This window comes from Ptychodera flava, chromosome 9, assembly GCF_041260155.1.
Source record: "Ptychodera flava strain L36383 chromosome 9, AS_Pfla_20210202, whole genome shotgun sequence".
NCBI lineage: Eukaryota > Metazoa > Hemichordata > Enteropneusta > Ptychoderidae > Ptychodera > Ptychodera flava.
The window spans coordinates 26,895,691-26,916,117 of NC_091936.1; the positions used below are offsets into that span (position 1 = coordinate 26,895,691).

The 20,427-nt window shown below is 38.3% G+C and overlaps 1 protein-coding gene across 19 annotated transcripts in view; it reads left to right on the top strand.

Annotated features, from left to right (window-relative positions):
- The window catches only part of LOC139140510 (tyrosine-protein phosphatase non-receptor type 4-like), an 88,048-nt gene that overhangs the window by 31,768 nt on the left and 35,853 nt on the right, over positions 1-20,427 (top strand). For all 19 annotated transcript variants that reach the window (XM_070709833.1, XM_070709822.1, XM_070709829.1 and 16 more), the window contains 2 exons: positions 19,100-19,256; positions 20,302-20,422. In XM_070709833.1, coding sequence (XP_070565934.1) covers positions 19,100-19,256; positions 20,302-20,422 — 278 coding nt within the window. The remainder of the gene's footprint in view (positions 1-19,099; positions 19,257-20,301; positions 20,423-20,427) is intronic.

Sequence of the window (20,427 nt, forward strand, 5' to 3'; positions counted from 1 at the left end):
TATTCTCTGTGTGAGTATATGCCACTATAGAATTAGAATTTCAATCACCAGACCTGAAATTTCAATGTCATTCAAGTGTCCTGTCAAAAATGCAGCCTTCTTTGTGTACTACAACAGTTTTGAAGATAATGGCATTGGTTCATTGAAAAAAATAGTTCCATGGGGAAAATGTAGACAGACAGACTACAGAACAATGACTGACAGTTCCATGGTTAAAGCTCCATTACTACAACTTTTGATAAATTTTTGTACTAAAGCAGTTGCTTGTTAAGGTAAAAATATCTTATAGAAGTGCCAGGCAATGTCCAATATTATTGTTGAAAACTAAACTCTACCGGTATTTTCGACTAGCAGCCATTTGTCAATAGTAACATTGTAAATGCTGTATGCAGTGCATTGTCTGCAAGACTGATGCTCTATTTAGAGGAATTAAAAGACGTTGAACAAAAACAACAAAATAAATATCATCAAAAGTTATAGCTATTGTCTGTTTGATAATCTAAGCATATTTACAGATTTATCAAAATGGAGTATATTATGATCTTAGAGAAACACTGCTTGATGAAAATGGTGATTTTTCTTATATCATTATCAGAAACAGAATGAAAAGAACCTTCTTGTTGTTGTTGCTGATTTTGTTGGCAAAACATACAGTATGTGTGCCTCAGCGATTATAGTGGACTTGGCTTTTTCAACTAGTCATTTCAATTACAATAACAGAACATGTATTTGTGAATTGGTGATCTAGTCCAGGGAGTGAGCCACTGGCTACAGGTAGACAACCTCCTCAATGGCAGTACCCGGTATCTCTGAATTCTGGTATGTCTGGCAGGATGCCGTCGTTAATTCGGTAAAAGCCAGCGAAAGAAACACCTGCGAGGGATTGATTTGTACGACAATGGCACGCTACCGGGAGGTATGATGTCATGCCGTGACATCACAGTCGGACATAAAATGTCATAATCTGCACTGACCAATCACAGACGAGAGAGATGTGTTCACCTCTGCGGTCAACACATTTTCTTCGCAATTAATGAACCCAAGTCCTGTTCAAGGATTCTTATTAGTCCCCACGGACACCGTCCGGGGGACTTATAGGTTTGGTCGTGTCCGTGCGTGTGTGCGTCCGTGCGTCCGTCCGTTCACGCAGATATCTCAGAGATGCCCGAAGCGATTTCATTCAAACTTGGTACAAGGATTACTTCATATGTCATACAGATGCATGTCGATTTGTTTTGTGATACGATCCAATATGGCTGCCAGGCGGCCATTTTTATTACGATTTTTTCATGTACAGAGCCATAATTCAGGCATGTTTCAACTGATTTTATTCAAAGTTGGTACAAGGACATTGACCAATGTCATAGCTATGCACATCAATTTGTTTTGTGATACGATCCAATATGGCCGCCGTGCGGCCATTTTGTTACAATTTTTTCATGTACAGAGCCATAACTCAGGCATATCTCAACCAATTTTATTCAAAGTTGGTACAAGGACATCAACCTATGTCATACACATGCACATTGACTTGTTTTGTGATACGATCCAATATGGCCGCCGTGTGGCCATTTTATTACGTTTTTTCATGTCCAGAACCATAACTCAGACACGTATCAAGCAAATTTATTCAAAGTTGGTACAAGGAGATTGACCAATGTCATACATATGCATGTTAATTTGTTTTGTGATACGATCCAATATGGCTGCTGTGCGGCCATTTTGTTATGATTTTTTCATGTACAAAGCCATAACTCAGGCATATTTCAACCAATTTTAATCAAAGTTGGTACAAGGACATTGACCTACCGTATGTCATACATATGCACATTGATTTGTTTTGTGATTCGATCCATTATGGCCACCATGTGGCCATTTTATTACGATTTTTTCATGTCCTGAACTACAACTCAGACATGTATCAAGCGAATTTATTCAAAAGTATTTTTATCACAGACCTAATTAATGAAGAGGACTCTATCCTCTCTGAGGACCTGTAATCAAAGCACCCATTAACAAGTGGGGACTGTATCTTAATTAGCGTTATAGAAAAATGTTAGGTCAGTTCTGTGGCTGCCGTAGTTACCATAGTTAGTCATGATATCTTTGCAGACTGTATTGCCTTGGAGGTTTCGAGTAAAAAGACACATGTCTACCATTTAAATCACTGTTAATCACCTTGTACTTCACTATTTAGACCAAGATGTGCTATAGTCCAGTATTTATATGCAGAGCTGAGTGCCATAGTATGGTACAAATTATTCTTCGTTTCATCTTGATAAACAAGCAAATTTAAACCATGTGTGTGACTGCTGAAAGAAATTGAATGAAATATTCAGGATTGGGGCAGGAAAAAGGTAACACATCAAGATTTACCACTTTGAATTCTTGGTATTTCATGTCCTCATGAGATGTATCTGTAATTCTGCAACTACTGCATAAAACATGTCACAATTATTTTCATCGTATATCACCCATCATTTGGAATGGGACCGTTTATACGAACTTGAATGCTTATTCCTATATTTTTATTCGTAACACAAGTGAACCATATTTGCTCATTTCCTGCCTTGAGATATCTGTTTTGCCAAAAATTACAACCTACTCACAGAGTGATATGAAAGTCAAAGTAGGGAAAAGGAAAATACACTCTTAAACTGTTGTTTAGGATATGCCATTGTGTGTGCATGTACATGTTGACTTGTTACATTCTAAAGCACTGATTGCTCGATGACATCTTGTGCCATTTGACCTGTGGTGTCACAGCTCGATCAGCAGGTGCATTTTCACAAAAGCACTCCAGTCAAAGTATCATATAGAATTGGACATAAATAGTTCATACGGGCAATTTTCTAATGTCACACCAACAGTCTGTGCCAGCTGCTTTTTAAACAACTTTTATGTATGAAGTATCGTTTATTGATGGTGGCAGAGGCCACATATATTATCATCAGGCAAAACCTGATACCAGCCAGAGCATATTTGCATGTAGATACCAAATATTTTGGGCCTCTTTCTTCTGTCATAAATCTGCAGGTCTATTATGTAGGAATTGGACATCTGTTTCAAATACAAATGTGTGTGTATTGCCAAAAACAAATCTTTTTTGACTTTTATGCATACTTCGTTATAATTAAAATGATATTCTTAAACTTGTTATACAGCCGAAGAATTTACTGAAGATTAGGTGAAAAATTACAGACATCAAAAACGTTAGGTAGGCTGAGTTAGGTACCGAATACAAGTCCCTACAGGGGGTGGCAGATGCAGATTTCGTAATAATTCATGTCTCTCATACGTTTTCAGTATAGTACATTTAACATAAAATTCTAAGTTAGCTGTGTAAGCCTTGGAGGAAATCACCACTATTGTGAGAAGGAGCAAAAAAAATTTATTCAGTATTGAATATTCTGACTCATGAGCTCTCAACATTCTTTCCATTATCAGTGTTTTGTAATCTACTTTAGACCCATAAAGTAGTTCATAAATTGCACAGACAGGAAACATGGTCTGATGTCTCTCTCTGTGGAACATCTCCTTTGACGACTCAGGAGGTCATGATTTGATGTATGGTGAAATTTCAAAATAGAAATATGAATGATAGGAGATTTGTCACTTCCTTCATTTCATATTGCTATCAGACCACATCAGTGGTGAGATATTTAACCTTCAATAGAAAGACAGGGTAAAGGTTTGTAACGTGGGATGGATTGAAGTTGATTGTTATGTCCAGAATGTTCAGAACAACTGTCTAAGATAAATGTTTCCGGAAGAAAATAGATCTCTGGATCTTTGGATCATAAAGTTTAAAGTACAGAGAGTTGATATGCATTTTGCATCAAGGACATCAATGAAAAGCTATCCCACAGATTGGCCCATTGCTTTGAACTTGAAGACATCAATGACAAGCTATTGCACAGATTGTCCCATTGTTTTGAGGACATCAATGACAAGCTATCCCATAGATTGTGCCCATTGCTTTGAGGACATCAATGACAAGCTGTCCCACAGATTGGCCCATTGCTTTGAGGACATCAATGACAAGCTGTCCCACAGATTGGCCCATTGCTTTGAGGACATCAATGACAAGCTGTCCCACAGATTGGCCCATTGCTTTGAGGACATCAATGACAAGCTGTCCCACAGATTGGCCCATTGCTTTGAGTACATCAATGACAAGCTATCCCACAGATTGGCCCATTTCTTTGAGGACATCAATGACAAGCTATCCCATAGATTGTCCCATTGCTTTGAGGACAACAATGACAAGCTATCCCATAGATTGTGCCCATTGCTTTGAGGACATCAATGACAAGCTATCCCACAGATTGGCCCATTGCTTTGAGTACATCAATGACAAGCTGTCCCACAGATTGGCCCATTGCTTTGAGTACATCAATGACAAGCTGTCCCACAGATTGGCCCATTGCTTTGAGGACATCAATGACAAGCTGTCCCACAGATTGGCCCATTGCTTTGAGGACATCAATGATAAGCTGTCCCACAGATTGGCCCATTGCTTTGAGTACATCAATGACAAGCTGTCCCACAGATTGGCCCATTGCTTTGAGGACATCAATGATAAGCTGTCCCACAGATTGGCCCATTGCTTTGAGGACATCAATGATAAGCTATACCACAGATTGGCCCATTGCTTTGAGGACATCAATGTTAAGCTGTCACACAGATTGGCCCATTGCTTTGAGGACATCAATGACAAGCTATCCCACAGATTGGCCCATTGCTTTGAGGACATCAATGACAAGCTGTCCCACAGATTGGCCCATTGCTTTGAGGACATCAATGATAAGCTGTCCCACAGATTAGCCCATTGCTTTGAGTACATCAATGACAAGCTGTCCCACAGATTGGCCCATTGCTTTGAGGACATCAATGATAAGCTGTCCCACAGATTGGCCCATTGCTTTGAGGACATCAATGACAAGCTGTCCCACAGATTGGCCCATTGCTTTGAGTACATCAATGACAAGCTATCCCACAGATTGGCCCATTGCTTTGAGGACATCAATGACAAGCTGTCCCACAGATTGGCCCATTGCTTTGAGGACATCAATGACAAGCTGTCCCACAGATTGGCCCATTGCTTTGAGGACATCAATGACAAGCTGTCCCACAGATTGGCCCATTGCTTTGAGTACATCAATGACAAGCTGTCCCACAGATTGGCCCATTGCTTTGAGGACATCAATGATAAGCTGTCCCACAGATTGGCCCATTGCTTTGAGGACATCAATGACAAGCTGTCCCACAGATTGTGCCCATTGCTTTGAGGACATCATGACAAGCTGTCCCACAGATTGGCCCATTGCTTTGAGGACATCAATGACAAGCTGTCCCACAGATTGGCCCATTGCTTTGAGGACATCAATGACAAGCTGTCCCACAGATTGGCCCATTGCTTTGAGTACATCAATGACAAGCTGTCCCACAGATTGGCCCATTGCTTTGAGGACATCAATGACAAGCTGTCCCACAGATTGGCCCATTGCTTTGAGGACATCAATGACAAGCTGTCCCACAGATTGGCCATTGCTTTGAGGACATCAATGACAAGCTGTCCCACAGATTGGCCCATTGCTTTGAGGACATCAATGACAAGCTGTCCCACAGATTGGCCCATTGCTTTGAGGACATCAATGACAAGCTATCCCACAGATTGGCCCATTGCTTTGAGACATCAATGACAAGCTGTCCCACAGATTGGCCCATTGCTTTGAGGACATCAATGACAAGCTGTCCCACAGATTGGCCCATTGCTTTGAGGACATCAATGACAAGCTGTCCCACAGATTGGCCCATTGCTTTGAGGACATCAATGACAAGCTGTCCCACAGATTGGCCCATTGCTTTGAGTACATCAATGACAAGCTGTCCCACAGATTGGCCCATTGCTTTGAGGACATCAATGACAAGCTGTCCCACAGATTGGCCCATTGCTTTGAGGACATCAATGACAAGCTGTCCCACAGATTGGCCCATTGCTTTGAGGACATCAATGACAAGCTGTCCCACAGATTGGCCCATTGCTTTGAGGACATCAATGACAAGCTGTCCCACAGATTGGCCCATTGCTTTGAGTACATCAATGACAAGCTATCCCACAGATTGGCCCATTGCTTTGAGGACATCAATGACAAGCTATCCCACAGATTGGCCCATTGCTTTGAGTACATCAATGACAAGCTGTCCCACAGATTGGCCCATTGCTTTGAGGACATCAATGACAAGCTGTCCCACAGTGATTGGCCCATTGCTTTGAGGACATCAATGACAAGCTGTCCCATAGATTGGCCCATTGCTTTGAGGACATCAATGACAAGCTATCCCACAGATTGGCCCATTGCTTTGAGGACATCAATGACAAGCTGTCCCACAGATTGGCCCATTGCTTTGAGGACATCAATGACAAGCTGTCCCACAGATTGGCCCATTGCTTTGAGGACATCAATGACAAGCTGTCCCACAGATTGGCCCATTGCTTTGAGGACATCAATGACAAGCTATCCCACAGATTGGCCCATTGCTTTGAGGACATCAATGACAAGCTGTCCCAAAGATTGGCCAGTATATTTTAATATTGTCTGGCCCTGAGTTACCAGTAGTTAGTAAAGTCTTTATGAACTGTAGAATATATGAGCAAAATTTTAGTGGGACTGTTTTGTGATTATGAACTTTCTTTTTAAAGAAAATTTTAAGGCAGTGGATATTGAAAAGCTGCATCATCTTGACATAGGCTTCTACTCAATTCCCAAGTGGGATTTTTCAGCAAAAAGGCAGTTTTCTTTCCCCATGCTTGACTGGCTATGTCAATACTCTTTGCTGTCAACCCTCCCGTATGACCCTGGTCGGTGGGGGTACTCTGAACTTGCAATTCTGCCTTATGAATAGTATTCCAAGCAGCGAGATCTCTGAAGAATCAAATCCCGTCATCACATCAGGACTATCGGAAAGTGAACTCTTAGCAAACATGGCATACTCAAACAGAGGTGAAATTTAAGGCCAATGTTTCCGGCATGTATTTCTATCACCATCAGAGTTATATTGTTTAATTTGCAGTTTATTTCTCAATGATTTTGGAAACGTTTGATAAGATACATACATGTACATTACTCTAGATAGCAAAACAATATTTTTGTATCATTTCATCGATAAAGAACTCCATTTAAAATTATTGTAAAAGAAAGATTCAAAGTGCTTTTGCTATTGCTTTTGCTATTCCTTGTTGGATACAGAAAATATATTTTCGCGTTTGATAAATGATGAAATACATATGATAAAATAAGGGGTCAATAAACAAAAATAAAAGAATAAAAAGTAAAGAAATAAAACATACAAATTTTTGTACAGTATATCTTTCATACATATATGGTGTTACCATGTCTGTCTGAAATCTCAGGTTTGTTCTGTCTGTCAAAACATCTTGAATGAAACGATTTCTAATTTGCTTGTAATTATATCATCTATTCACTTACTTGCTCAGAAAATACACATAATTAGTGTAGACGTATTCCTTTTTATATTCACATGTGGGTAAATTCATTGTAGAATTACCGGTTCTTATTTTAATAATGTGGACGAGGCTTTAAATACAGGAAATGAATTCAGCTGTTTTATTGTGTCAGTTCCAAACGGGGCCAAAAATTGAGGCTGGACGTAATTGCTTGAAAGCCCAACAATGAACAGATATCACAGGACATGTCCTCCAGACACATTAAGAAATTAGTCCATAAAATCAGCCGGAAAGACAGACTACAAACTAGCTGTTACTATTCATGAAATTAAAAGTCTGTTGCAAATTGACAAAGTTACTGTTGATACAACACGGCATGACAGTGATATATCTTGTACTTGATGTATTGACTGATTCAAACAAAATCCACTTTCTTATTCAGTATTAGAATCAATGTAGCAAAAGATCAGCTTGTAGTATAGTGTATGTTGATGATGGACATTATGGCTAACTCCTGCATCCTATTGAGAATCTGAATCTGATTCTAATGCTACTGGGTATGTACTGAGATTTAGACGAGATAAAGCACAGTAAGTTTTAATTACCCCCAAAATTAATCTCACCGTTAACAACAACCAATGACTAGTGTCATATCATTCAATTCACTTGTGACTGATCATAAAAGATGTATTAATCATCATCCTTGTTTCTTAGAATATGTGTGGGTGAAGTCTGTGACGTTTATGTTATAACTGACTGTTCATGTCAGTCTGTCAGATAGAATCCAACTATTTTCTACAATGGGCAAGCCTATGTTTTGAAATTTCACCCTGTAGATATTCACTATATTGTGATAACAGCTTTTAACTCAAGTAATGTAAAAACCAGAAATGGAATAATTTTCACGAAATGCATGATTTCACAAACGATTACATTTTAGAGACTATAATTACATTATATTGATATACCACAAATTAATGTAAATATGGAGAACAGTGTGCATATTGCCTTGTCTATGTTCTTCTAGATCTTATGGTAAATTCCATGTCCTGTTTTTAGTTCCCTTGACTTTAACAATTTCAACAGGAAATGCAAATTATTCCATAATTTTGAGGGTAAATTTGTGTAATCCTGAATGTGTGGCATATTGATGACATGCCTGTGTGACTTATATAGTCAACTGAATATATAACATGTAATTAGTGTTATATACTTGTAAAATTTACTGTCTTTGCAGAGCTTGCTGTTTGTTTATAGTCCAGGGGGTTGATCGCCAGATCTTTTAGGGGCATGGTTTAAACAAAATGTCAAAACCTGTAAAGAATAGGCATGCAACTTGTGCACAAAAATGTTTCACACAACATAAAAGTGAAAAAGAAAGAAGTTTGAAAGCTGACAAAGTTGGTATTCCATGGCATGCCAACTTGGAAAAAAATGTGCAATGTAACATGTTAAAAAAAAAAATATGTTTTCATTCTGACAATTCACTTTCTAAACAATCCAGTTGTCATTTATCATAGGTGATTTTGTCACAGTGACCTGCCTTAATTTCTCCACTGCACTCATCAAAACAGGGCTTGATTTACAAGCTTTGGTCATATTGAATATATTTCATACATCCTTGGTGAAACCAGAGAGGGTGCCTCACTGGCTGTTGATTTAAAACCATATGGAATTATCAGTGCCCTTGAAATAAAACCAATGTATGTATATTACAAGAACCTTATTGAGATATTCCTAAGTGTCTCCAGGGTATCTGTGTACAATCTCTTCAAATGAGATACAGTAATACACAAATAATGTTTTTATCTCAAGTGACAAAAGCAACTCCTGCTTATTAAGGGTCTCAATTTTTCTTTATTTGGAAATACTTGTTTGTTTTATGCTTGTTTATGTACAAATGTCGTGTTCGAGTGTTGCACTTGAGTGAGGTGTTCTAAAATGTAAGTTGAAAATTTCTGTATTTACACTGTACACAAATCAATAAGTCACTCACTGTTTATGTCAATGAAACCTGTTCACCCCCCCCCCCCCGAATTTGGTACATTCTCATTGTTTTCAATGGCGTGGTTGGACGCATGTACTTTGAAATGAAGGTAAAAAGGTTAAATGTAATAAAACACTTCTGCTAGCTCTGTTACATTTAATGTTAGTCAATGGTTGAATTAATGAATTTTGTTTACAAATTTTAGGCCTATCAGTTCAAGTTCACATGTATCTTCTCCCCCCCCCCCCCCCCCCCAATGCACACAGATGATGATGATCTTTGGCAGTGAAAATTGCATAGTTTGTCATTTATTATGCAGGCAGATATTGCACAATATTATGCAATATGAACTTGTAATGTAGGTGTGACAAGTAATTTGAAATGGCAATTAAAATGCTGTCACATTTAACTGTTGCCTGATACTTGATTATGATGCCTGTCTTTGTAACTCAGAATACATTTATGGCTTGGTATAGCCGCATTTGCAGCTACATCTCAGTTTACCAAGGACGGCAGGAATCGAAAGTTTGCACGGCTTTCTGAAGGAGTTGACTGAAATTAATCTGTTGTACTTTTCTGGATGGGACGTAGAACTGAAGCTCAGTGTTTCATTTGAGCAGCAAAATGTTTTTCATTCACACAACAAAACTAACGCATGATCATGTTGGACATTGCACATGATGTGCAGGTCGTAACAATGCTCATTTAGGTAGCATCTGAGATTGGTAATATTTTGTACATACCTTACGAATCAACATTTTTCACTGTGCCATATTTCAACAGCTTTTACCCACGTCATGTTACACATTTAGAATACCCGTGGCATGTAGCACAGTGTTTTGGCACAACACATGTCGTCTACTGGTATACAACCCCACATCACGCAATACTGATAAACAAACGGATCCATGCCCAAGCCCATATGATTTGCAATACTATTTTTGCTTCCTGAATATTCTGAAATTGACCCAACCTTCGATCTTGCATGTGAGAGGGTACAGCACCAGTACACTGGACACAAGAACCACACTTTTCATGTCACACTGTACTCATTTGAACAACAGAATTATCTTCCACACATTAAATAATGCAGAAAGGGCCTTGGCCAGCCACAAGCCATCAATAAAGAAGTCACATGGTGGAAAGTTATAGTGTGGTATCAAGTTTACTTTTGCGATTCCAATGTACGGAAAAATATGACCCCTGTCTGGCATCTGTATATATCAGTTTCTGCCAGTATTTTTCCATGAGTTTTTCCATCGTCATGAGGAGCTTGAGGTGTTGCACCTTTGTGTCAAACAAGTGATGAATTGTGAACAAAAATGTTGCAAGACCTTTAGAATCTGTGATGCACAGTGTACAAGGAGCAAAATATTTTAGTTCAATCTACATGTATGATTGAATTTATAGATGAATGCAAAATTTTGGTACATTGTCTATTCAAATTTTCTGATGACATCACATGGTTCATGAATCCACAGAAAGAAGGTTAGCAGTTTTATTCTTCGAGTGTATTTCAAGCTGATTAGGTCTAGACAGATCCCAAATATCGTTTTGATTCGAATTTCACACCTGTGGCAACAGCAGCCATGCAGGTTAGAAATTATGCCTGACACCTCACTAAACCTCTTGATGATTCCTGTCAGAGATTACTGTACATGCTCATTCCGTATACAGGTACAGTACAGAGTTGAAGTGAATCCTCAATGAAATTATTACCCTGGATAGACAGTACGGTACTGTGGTCTATTTGATTGATTTCTGCATGCATGTCTTGATGCCCAGCTCTTTCTCTCATGATGTCACAAAGTACCGCTGTTCGTATGTAATTGTCAGAGTACACTCATCCACACATGTACATGTATACAGGGTGTCGCTCGTAGCTATTAGTACAAGAACTTGAGATTTTGCGCAACCGTAGGTTATCAAAACATTAAAAATAAAAAAATAAGGTGTAGTGCTTTTTTCAACAGTGTAGTCACGTCATTTTCATAGGGCATCAAAATTCATTATAGAGTATTATATCGTTCATTGTACTGGTATCCATGGAAACGAGGTCATCATTGATGAAGATTCTACAATCTCTTCATTGACTGGATAGTGTCTTTACAAAACTATGGGAATATAACTAAATGGGTAATGTGGCTGCTGTACCTCAACATGACTGCATTCTGCATTAAACTGCATTTTAGTATCAAAGAGAAACACTATCAAATGACGGTGCAATGCCAAAAACAATTACCAGCCTACCATCGTTAAAAAACAAGACAGCATTTTTTGAGGGTAAAGGTTAAAAATGCAATTATTTATCGCTATCAACTTGTGACACAAAAGAATTAATCTTGCAAAAAGAAGTACATTGAAAAGATTTCACGATTCATTCACCTGTGAAATACGTAAGGTCATCCTGCAAGCTGATTACTCTAATCTTTGATCTGTACGTGTGTGAAATTATTGGAACTGAACGCCGTTCACACCTTTTCATATCCGGCTTGAAACAAAACTTGTTAGATTAAATGATCAGCTTACTTTCCAGAGACTTGATGCACAAGAGTGATAGCGCAGGCTATCCCTGATAGCATAATATATAATTTGAGTATGTCGGAGACCTAATCGGGAATGGATGGCAAAATCACCTATTTTGTCACAATTGATATGCCTTTTATGAAATCAACACTTGAATATTATACAGCTCGGCTTTCATAATGAAGGATGAAAAAACAGCGCCTGTCGCTAGGCAGCATGATCATGCATGCTAGCAGTGCATCATGGGTCATTAGCATGTCTGTCACACGTTTTCAGTTAATACATCATTACTACGGTGTCTCAGAGTCGGCAGTCTGCAAGTCAAAAAATTGAACTCCATTTATGCTTTTGAAAGATCCATTTGACGATATGATGCGTTCAACATGTGGCTTAGTATAAAGCACAGGCGTACGGAATGTTTCGTAGATCGTCGTCGGATGGGAAGTGACTGACACTGTGAGGTGAGGCTGAAGGCCGAACCTCGGTACTGTATAACATTACAAGGTATGACGCCGAAAAATCGACCGGTGGCCTGAAACAAACGAAATAAAGCATCTACCTCAAAAAAATTACATCGACCGGTCGGAAATACCTTCAAACTTTCAAATCTTTACTCTGGTTACAGCATTTCTTTCAAATCTGTCAGTTATGGGCGATAATTAACTGTCCGGCGAGTACTCGCACTTGCATTGCCACTTCGCCATTTTGAATAGCTTTTTTACTCCCGTAAGCCTTTGCGAGTGGACGAGCGACCCCGTGACCCCACAACCGCTAAATTCAACCGTTAACCGTTAGGTAAATTTTATACTGTCAGTGAATACAACTTCAGCTATCTGGCAACAAGGCAATCAACGCAAACGATGGGAAAGTTTATGCTTGTGAATCCCGACATCTGACATTTGTAAATAAACTCTTCACAGGGTCACTCGTCCACTCGCAAAGGCTTTCGGGAGTAAAAAAGCTATTCAAAATGGCGAAGTGGCAATGCAAGTGCGAGTACTCGCCGGACAGTTAATTATCGCCCATAACTGACAGATTTGAAAGAAATGCTGTAACCAGAGTAAAGATTTGAAAGTTTGAAGGTATTTCCGACCGGTCGATGTAATTTTTTTGAGGTAGATGCTTTATTTCGTTTGTTTCAGGCCACCGGTCGATTTTTCGGCGTCATACCTTGTAATGTTATATAGTACCGAGGTTCGGCCTTCGGCCTCACCTCACAGTGTCAGTCACTTCCCATCCGACGACGATCTACGAAACATTCCGTACGCCTGTGGTATAAAGCAGTGAATGGTTTAATGCATAGTGATTAAAATGCCATGCTTTACCATGCATGTAAATGCACATACAGTACTTGAAGAGTTTTTGTGTAGAAATTTTCAAATTGAATTACGCATAGAGTATTTCTGATGATGAAAAAACTGCATACCTCATCCATATGTCTGGTTGAATGCATATCATGACTGCATTTTATTTTATTTTAATACATGTAAATCTTAGGGCTCTTTTTATTAGCTCCACTGTCAGCGACACAGAGCTTATCAAATAGGCTGATAGATAGCTTTGGTTGAAATGACCGTAATGTGATATGTTCAAATTATGATGAAATCTTCAATTGTGTATTGTCGCAGCTATTTTTGCCACTTTTTCTGGCCACTGAAATGACCTGTCAAAGATTTCCACCTTCTTCATCAATACATGTGTCAAAAATAGTTCTTCTCGGCATAATTGAGCAGAGCTATATTGGCCGTTAGGTCACTTGTCTACCTAGCATTCCTTCTTTGACTTCATGCTTATATTATATGCGATTGAAATGCATTATATACTTTATCATCAATGAGCGACATTTGTATATCATGGTGAATACTGCTGAGAAATTGCAACTTTCTTCTCTGCTTCTAAAAAATTCGAATTTTGCTTGAATTTGAATTCACAATGTGAAATAAGCTGTACTGTGAATCGAGTAAGTATATGAATTAGGAACAGGAAGATTGATATGTGTCAAACTCAATCCAGACACAGCATATTGCAGTCACAGATTTTCACAGATATTGCACGAATGCATCAAAATAAGCCACTTACTGAGTGTACCCATACACTGACAAAAAAGCGCTTAGATATTCATGGTATGCATGTTCTGTATGCTATCACATGCAGACATGCATAATTAAATTAGAGGGGAGTTATCGCTGTCAGCTTTACATGCACAGCATACAGCTTTATTGACAGATTACAATAAAGTGTACCAACGTAAATGACATCAGAGGTGCTGCACACGTTGTATGTACACACTTTATTCTGATATCAATGTAAACCAAGGATTCACAGTACCACGCAGAAAAAGAGGTTCTGTAGACAGTTTAAGTTCTAAAGTCTTGCAAATGAAATTGGGAGATATTTGTGTATGTGTGACTGGATATTGAAAATATGCCAATATTATCAAATCGTATTCACTCGTTGTATGCATTTGAGGAGAATGACATCTATGGATGTGTAGATTGTTACATTGCTGTAAAGTACGATTGGATCATCAAATGGTTGTCGGCTTATTTAATTGAGACTTGGTTTGACAGCTATGATGGGTTGAAGCGTAAAAAGGTTTCATTCCGCGACTGCGCGCATTCATGAATCACAATGAAACTGCATTTCTGAAAATCAGTCGTAAGTGGTCCAAATCCTCTTTTCAATTCTGCGGTAAATGGCATTATTGATGTAGCGTTGACGCTTCATATTGACTTCCCGTGATGAAGCAGTATCTCGCCAGTAGTGGCGGACATGTACACAACTAGGTCCGAGCTGTATTGATGGTTTTGCTGTTCAAAGAGAAAATTGTCTGTTACTTGAGTGAATGATTGACAGGCTCCCGCACCTCTGCTCTGATTGAGATTCAGATTGCAGTCTGATTACGGGCCATGCTTTGATCTTTGACAAATTTTCAAGAATGGGATTCTGATTCAGCGTGTACCATGACCCGGTTAAAACATGCCCATACTACAAATAAATGGGAGTGTATCTTGTCACACTCAGCCAGACAAACATTAAAAGCTTGATCAAATATTTTGGTGTAGACAAATCAAAGAAAATATTTTTTTTGTACATATATTGTAATTGCCCGGGGCCATGAACATTTTTCTTTTGTTTTTTCTAATCAAATCCAGCAATTATATTTTTTTAGCATTTTTACATGGATAATGAATTCTGTGAACTTTGTAGCAGGAATTTTAAATGAATGTTATTATTATTATAATGAAAACCAGTAGATACAAGGAATGATACTTTGCCTTGAGTTTTTTTATTATGAGCATACAAGTAAGGTTAATGTTGACATGGCTCAAAAAAGCATGAAAATTAACAAAGCTGTTGAAAAGATGTTACAAATTACTCATAGTAGAAAGAGGCAGCATTGTTAAATCTGTTAGGAAGTTCCAAGGTAAGGGTGAGGATTGATGAACAATTAGTAGTGAGTAGAGCAGGCCGTTTAAGTCATCACTACTATTTTTGTAAAAACTACCCATCATAATCATTACCCTTGCCAGGCTGTGTCACTTGTGAATTCACGGCACATTCTTCCACTGTAGACAGCTCGCCTGACTATTAACAACCTAATGCACATTACAATGAGGAGTAATTTCGCCAGAATGTCACAGTTTTGGTTTTTGTTTCCGGCTGTCAGGGGAGGCCACCTAATCCAGGTGAATGGCTTGTTTCATCAGTGCTTTAGTGATGGAATTAATTTCTGAACCCGGGCTCTATCCACATCACATTAAAAGCTACAGTCGTGTTCTGAAAATTAGCCTCACGAAATATAGAGCAAGACTGGATGCACCTGCTCACTAATTCCCAATTTTATTCTATCATTCTGTGAACAACTTGTACCTGTTTTCTCATTTTCTTCAGTCAGTGTATTTTAATAAATGATATCACTTGAATCAGTATTTGTCCATGTGTAAAATTGCTTTATTGAAATGTATGTGTAAAAAAATCAAAAGCATTGTGCCAGATAATTTGACTGCTTGTAAATGGTTATTAATTTTGTTGGAAGCAATGACCATACTGCCACCTAAATTAAAGTTTGAAGTATTTTTTAGCTATTCCTACACTAATACATATGTATTATGTACAAGGTCACAGATTTTAAGTCCTGATTAATGCATTGTTTCAACTTCATTTATGAGATCTAATCATACCGCAGTACATCAATTTTTTTTCCTTTTATCACTTCACAAGTGGTAGAAGTCACTCTCTCATGTCAATCACATAATGCAAGCAAGAGAAGAATATTGACAATGACTATACAGGAGCTGCAAGGCCATTTTTCTCATTAAAATTTGTTTTTTTTGCAAGATTCTCCGTAATGTGACTGCCACCAATCAATTCCAGGACTGCTACGTCATGAAGTAGGTCACTGCGACCTTTGACCTCATTAGGAAGCAGAGGATATGCCTGGCAGTCATGTCTGTTGTCATGGTTAATGTTGCCATGAAACGGCTTCATCAAAGGCAATTTGAATGTGCATTTTCATACTTGGAAGTATATGGGTGTAATTTAATACAAAATGTACTCCTCTGCAATGTGAATGTCACTTTAAATGAGCAATACCTACATTATGGTGTACTGTACTATATTTTATTCAAAGTAATGGTACCTCTCTTTTTTGCTTAATGATATTTTGTAAGTGGAAGTGATTTCACGATTGCATTGCCAATATAATCATTGAGAGCCTTCTGTTTCAATTCCACCCAAGAGAAGGTATGGCAACATTGACTCAGATGTTAGACGGTACATGAGTACTTGTTTCAGCTATTTTCATGGAGCCCTTCAAAAGTTACAAACAGTTTTCAAGTATCAACTGTCTGTGTCGAGAGGATCCCCGTCTGTCAGGTTGTCTCTCTCATGAAGTCAAATTGCTGCAAAATGTTACTATTACTAATGCATCTATTCTCAAGAGACGCTCCCTTGGATGTTGTAAAGATTGAATTAAAATCTAGTTTTACCTTCATTGACACATACTGCAGTGAAATAATAATCGGATTTCAGATCATAACATCTTTGCAAGACAGTTCACACAGAAGTTTGCAAGTTCCCATGGCGTTTCGCTTAATTGCAGAGAATTTATCACAGCGGGATCTTTAAAATCACCCAGAATTTGATACATTCTCATCGTACTGAATGCTCGTCAGTTCGACTAAATGAAATCTGTAACGATTTAGTCACGTTGTCATGAGGATTTAAATTCAACCGGATCTTCAGTCGGCGGACCAGGTGTGAGATGAATCTCAAGTGGCTGTCAAGTCACAGGCAGCTAATTCTCAGCATTGCCATGGAGTCATTACATTGCTGCCTACACTTACCGTACCAGTTCTAACGGTGTTAGCAGTCACAGACCCCTTTTCCCCCTTCGCGAAAGACGTGTCAGCCCCCAAGGGTAGACTGTCTTACAGCGGATCTGCTGGTGAGATGACATTCTGTCACTTAATAACGTCAAAGATGATATATTTTTAAATTAAATTTTATTGTGGTCATGATGCTTGACAGTCAGTGATTGAGTGGAATGGAATCTTCCAGCGTGTAATGAGTTTAACCCCATCACCTCCCGGTAATATTCTGTGTGTAGGTCCATCCACCTGATTTGAAAGACTGTATTATATTAGGAATGCACTATCGAAATTGTGTGGTTGGAGGGTAACAGAGCAGTGTTTTTGGTGTTTTTATCTTCCCAGGGAAAATGAGATGCCTTCTTAACACCAACAATGATTTTGTGTTTCACTTTGCTCTACTGTACACCGAGGTCCTTTTTGGTTTGCAGGAGTTGCAGTTAAATGGCCAATAATGCCAACTTTTGATGAATTTTTCATTATTTTTATTTTGTATATCAACTGCAACTTCTTATTCTACTCCCAAAAGAATGCTGAAACCCCCACTATTTAGCTTTTCAACTTAGTGTGTATATGTGTATAATGCATTGTTATTGTTTACATTTTAATTCCGGACCAGGCCAGAATTCACTTCTAAACAATAACAATGCAGTTTACACACATATGAGCTGAGTTGACAAGCTGAGCAGTGTGTATAACAACATGCCTTGGGGAGTAGAACAAGGAATTATGGTTGACATTCAAAACAGAAATGGTGAAAAAATTATCAAAAGTTAGCATTATGTGATTGCTTTCCTTTGTTGGTATTGTTTGTTAGTGGAGCAGGGTGTACATGTTGTGAACCGCTCTTCCAGTATGTTTAAAGATGTCAATCAATATTACTTGACCTCACAAATACAAATAGTGTACAAAGTCAATGACAGTGTCCCATTGATAAAATATCTGTCAAGATATGGTCCCTGACGTACGTTTTGAATACTCTATATTCACAATCAGATTAGTAAAGGTTGGTCATATTTCACAAGGTGTTCGGGGAAAAAGATGAGAGTGTGTAATTTGTTGGATTAATGGCGGCGCTGATATCTTGCTAGGTCAGTGCTTGACAGATCTGGCTTGGCAGTTGTGGAAAATTACAAACTCCATTAAATATCCATGAAACACCCCCAGGGAAATTGCACTGACTGTTAAAAAGTAGCACGGAAAATGTAGTACGTCATTGTGAACTTTATGCAACATTGCCCATGAAATTTTAGCTGTTCAGAAATTTTCATCCACTTTCATTCTTCCCAGATTTCATTCAGTGATTCACATAAGTAAATTCTAAAATTAAAGGAAAATTTTCTGTGGATTTCTGTGTTTTGAAGATTAACATAAATTACAGTGAACTTGATGCAGTAGTAATGAGCATGTTTGTGATTGGTTTATATTCCTATTGAAATGAATATGTCTGAATGTAATATTTTTGTATGGGATTATTAATAACAAATATGCCTCTTTTCCCTAAAAGTCAAATTCTTTTTAAAATTGCATCAACAGGCAACACATGCTTTATCTCATTGAAATGTGAAATAATGTCAGAAAATATTTTTTTCATGTAGCTTCAGAGCTGTCAATAATTTATGTAATAAAAAAAAATTGTTCATCCAGACAAGAGATGTTGTCTACAACTCATCAAGGTCAGCCGTTAATTTGTTCAAGTGAACGCTAATAACACGCAATTTCCATCTGTTGACGTTTTTACAGAGGAGAGCCAAGGGAGACGCACTACTGGATGCCATTTTCAAGTTCCTCGACTTGCTGGAGAGGGACTACTTTGGTTTAAAATTTGCTGACGCCGACAATGACATTGACAACATGAGGTGGTTGGACCCGCTGAAATCAATACGAAAACAAGTCAAAAGTGAGTGCGGTTTTGAAGATAAAAAATTAAATTGAGAGAAAGGGTATGCCGTTCAGATTCACTAGACTGTAATGATTTGCTTAATCACAATCTTTGCCAGTCTGTTAGAGGGAGATAGAACGAAGCGTTCAGCTATTCTGTCATGCCTCAAGGATGTTATATTGAGTATGGAAACCTGCACAATTTAGAAGTGATATATTACAACATTTTCACTGAAATTGTATGATTGATGACTGTGAGTTGACCTATAACCGCTTAATTCCTATGACCCCAGGGCAGAGTAGATGTGAAAAATTATTATGTAAATCATATTTGTGTATTATGCAGCATCATACACGCATCAGTTGTCCCTTCCACGCTTGCCTTGTCCATGATAACATTTCTGTCCAGGATCAAGGCGGAAGCTGTGTAATATTGGTGTTCAGTTTACATATTGACCCTTGACCCTCTTTGCCGGTGTGCAGCTACTCGGAAGGCCATATCTGATTGGTAAATTATTCTTTACAGCAACTGATAAGGAGTCAGAAACCAAGGTTATTCTCTATCTGATTGGCTGTTTGGAAATAATTCAATACAAACAATATGTTTCAGCCAGCCAATTGGTTTTAAGGAGGATGTGGAGAAAGTGAATGTATTCATATTGCGGGATTGAACTTTGGAAAGATTTCTCAGCAGCTGTATGACCTGGATATGGTCATATTGTTACAAGATTACAGTCCTGTCACCAAATTTAGTGTTTCACATTGTTTTAAGCCGGAATGTGATGGTGGGTTGGGTACATGGGCCAAAATGTTGAAGCAGGATGCAAATGAGGGTTTGGCCTGCAAGGGGTTTGGTGCACAACCAATAGTTTTTACATCGGGCTAAATTTACATGTGATGGGGCCCGGATTCTTATTCAGTGCAGATAAGTGTCTGATTCAAATAGTCTTTATTGTTGACAGATTTCATTTTCTGTTCTGATAGTCATGTTTGAAATATTCTAAACCAAGATGGCTAACCAGACAAATCAAATTGTAACCATGTTGGTATTACTTTTTTTCCAGGCGCTCCGTATTATTTTTATTTTCGCGTGAAATTTTTTGTGTCCGATCCAAGCAAGCTGCAGGAGGAATACACACGATATCAGTATGTTTTACAACTCAAAAAAGATATATTAGAAGGAAGGTAAG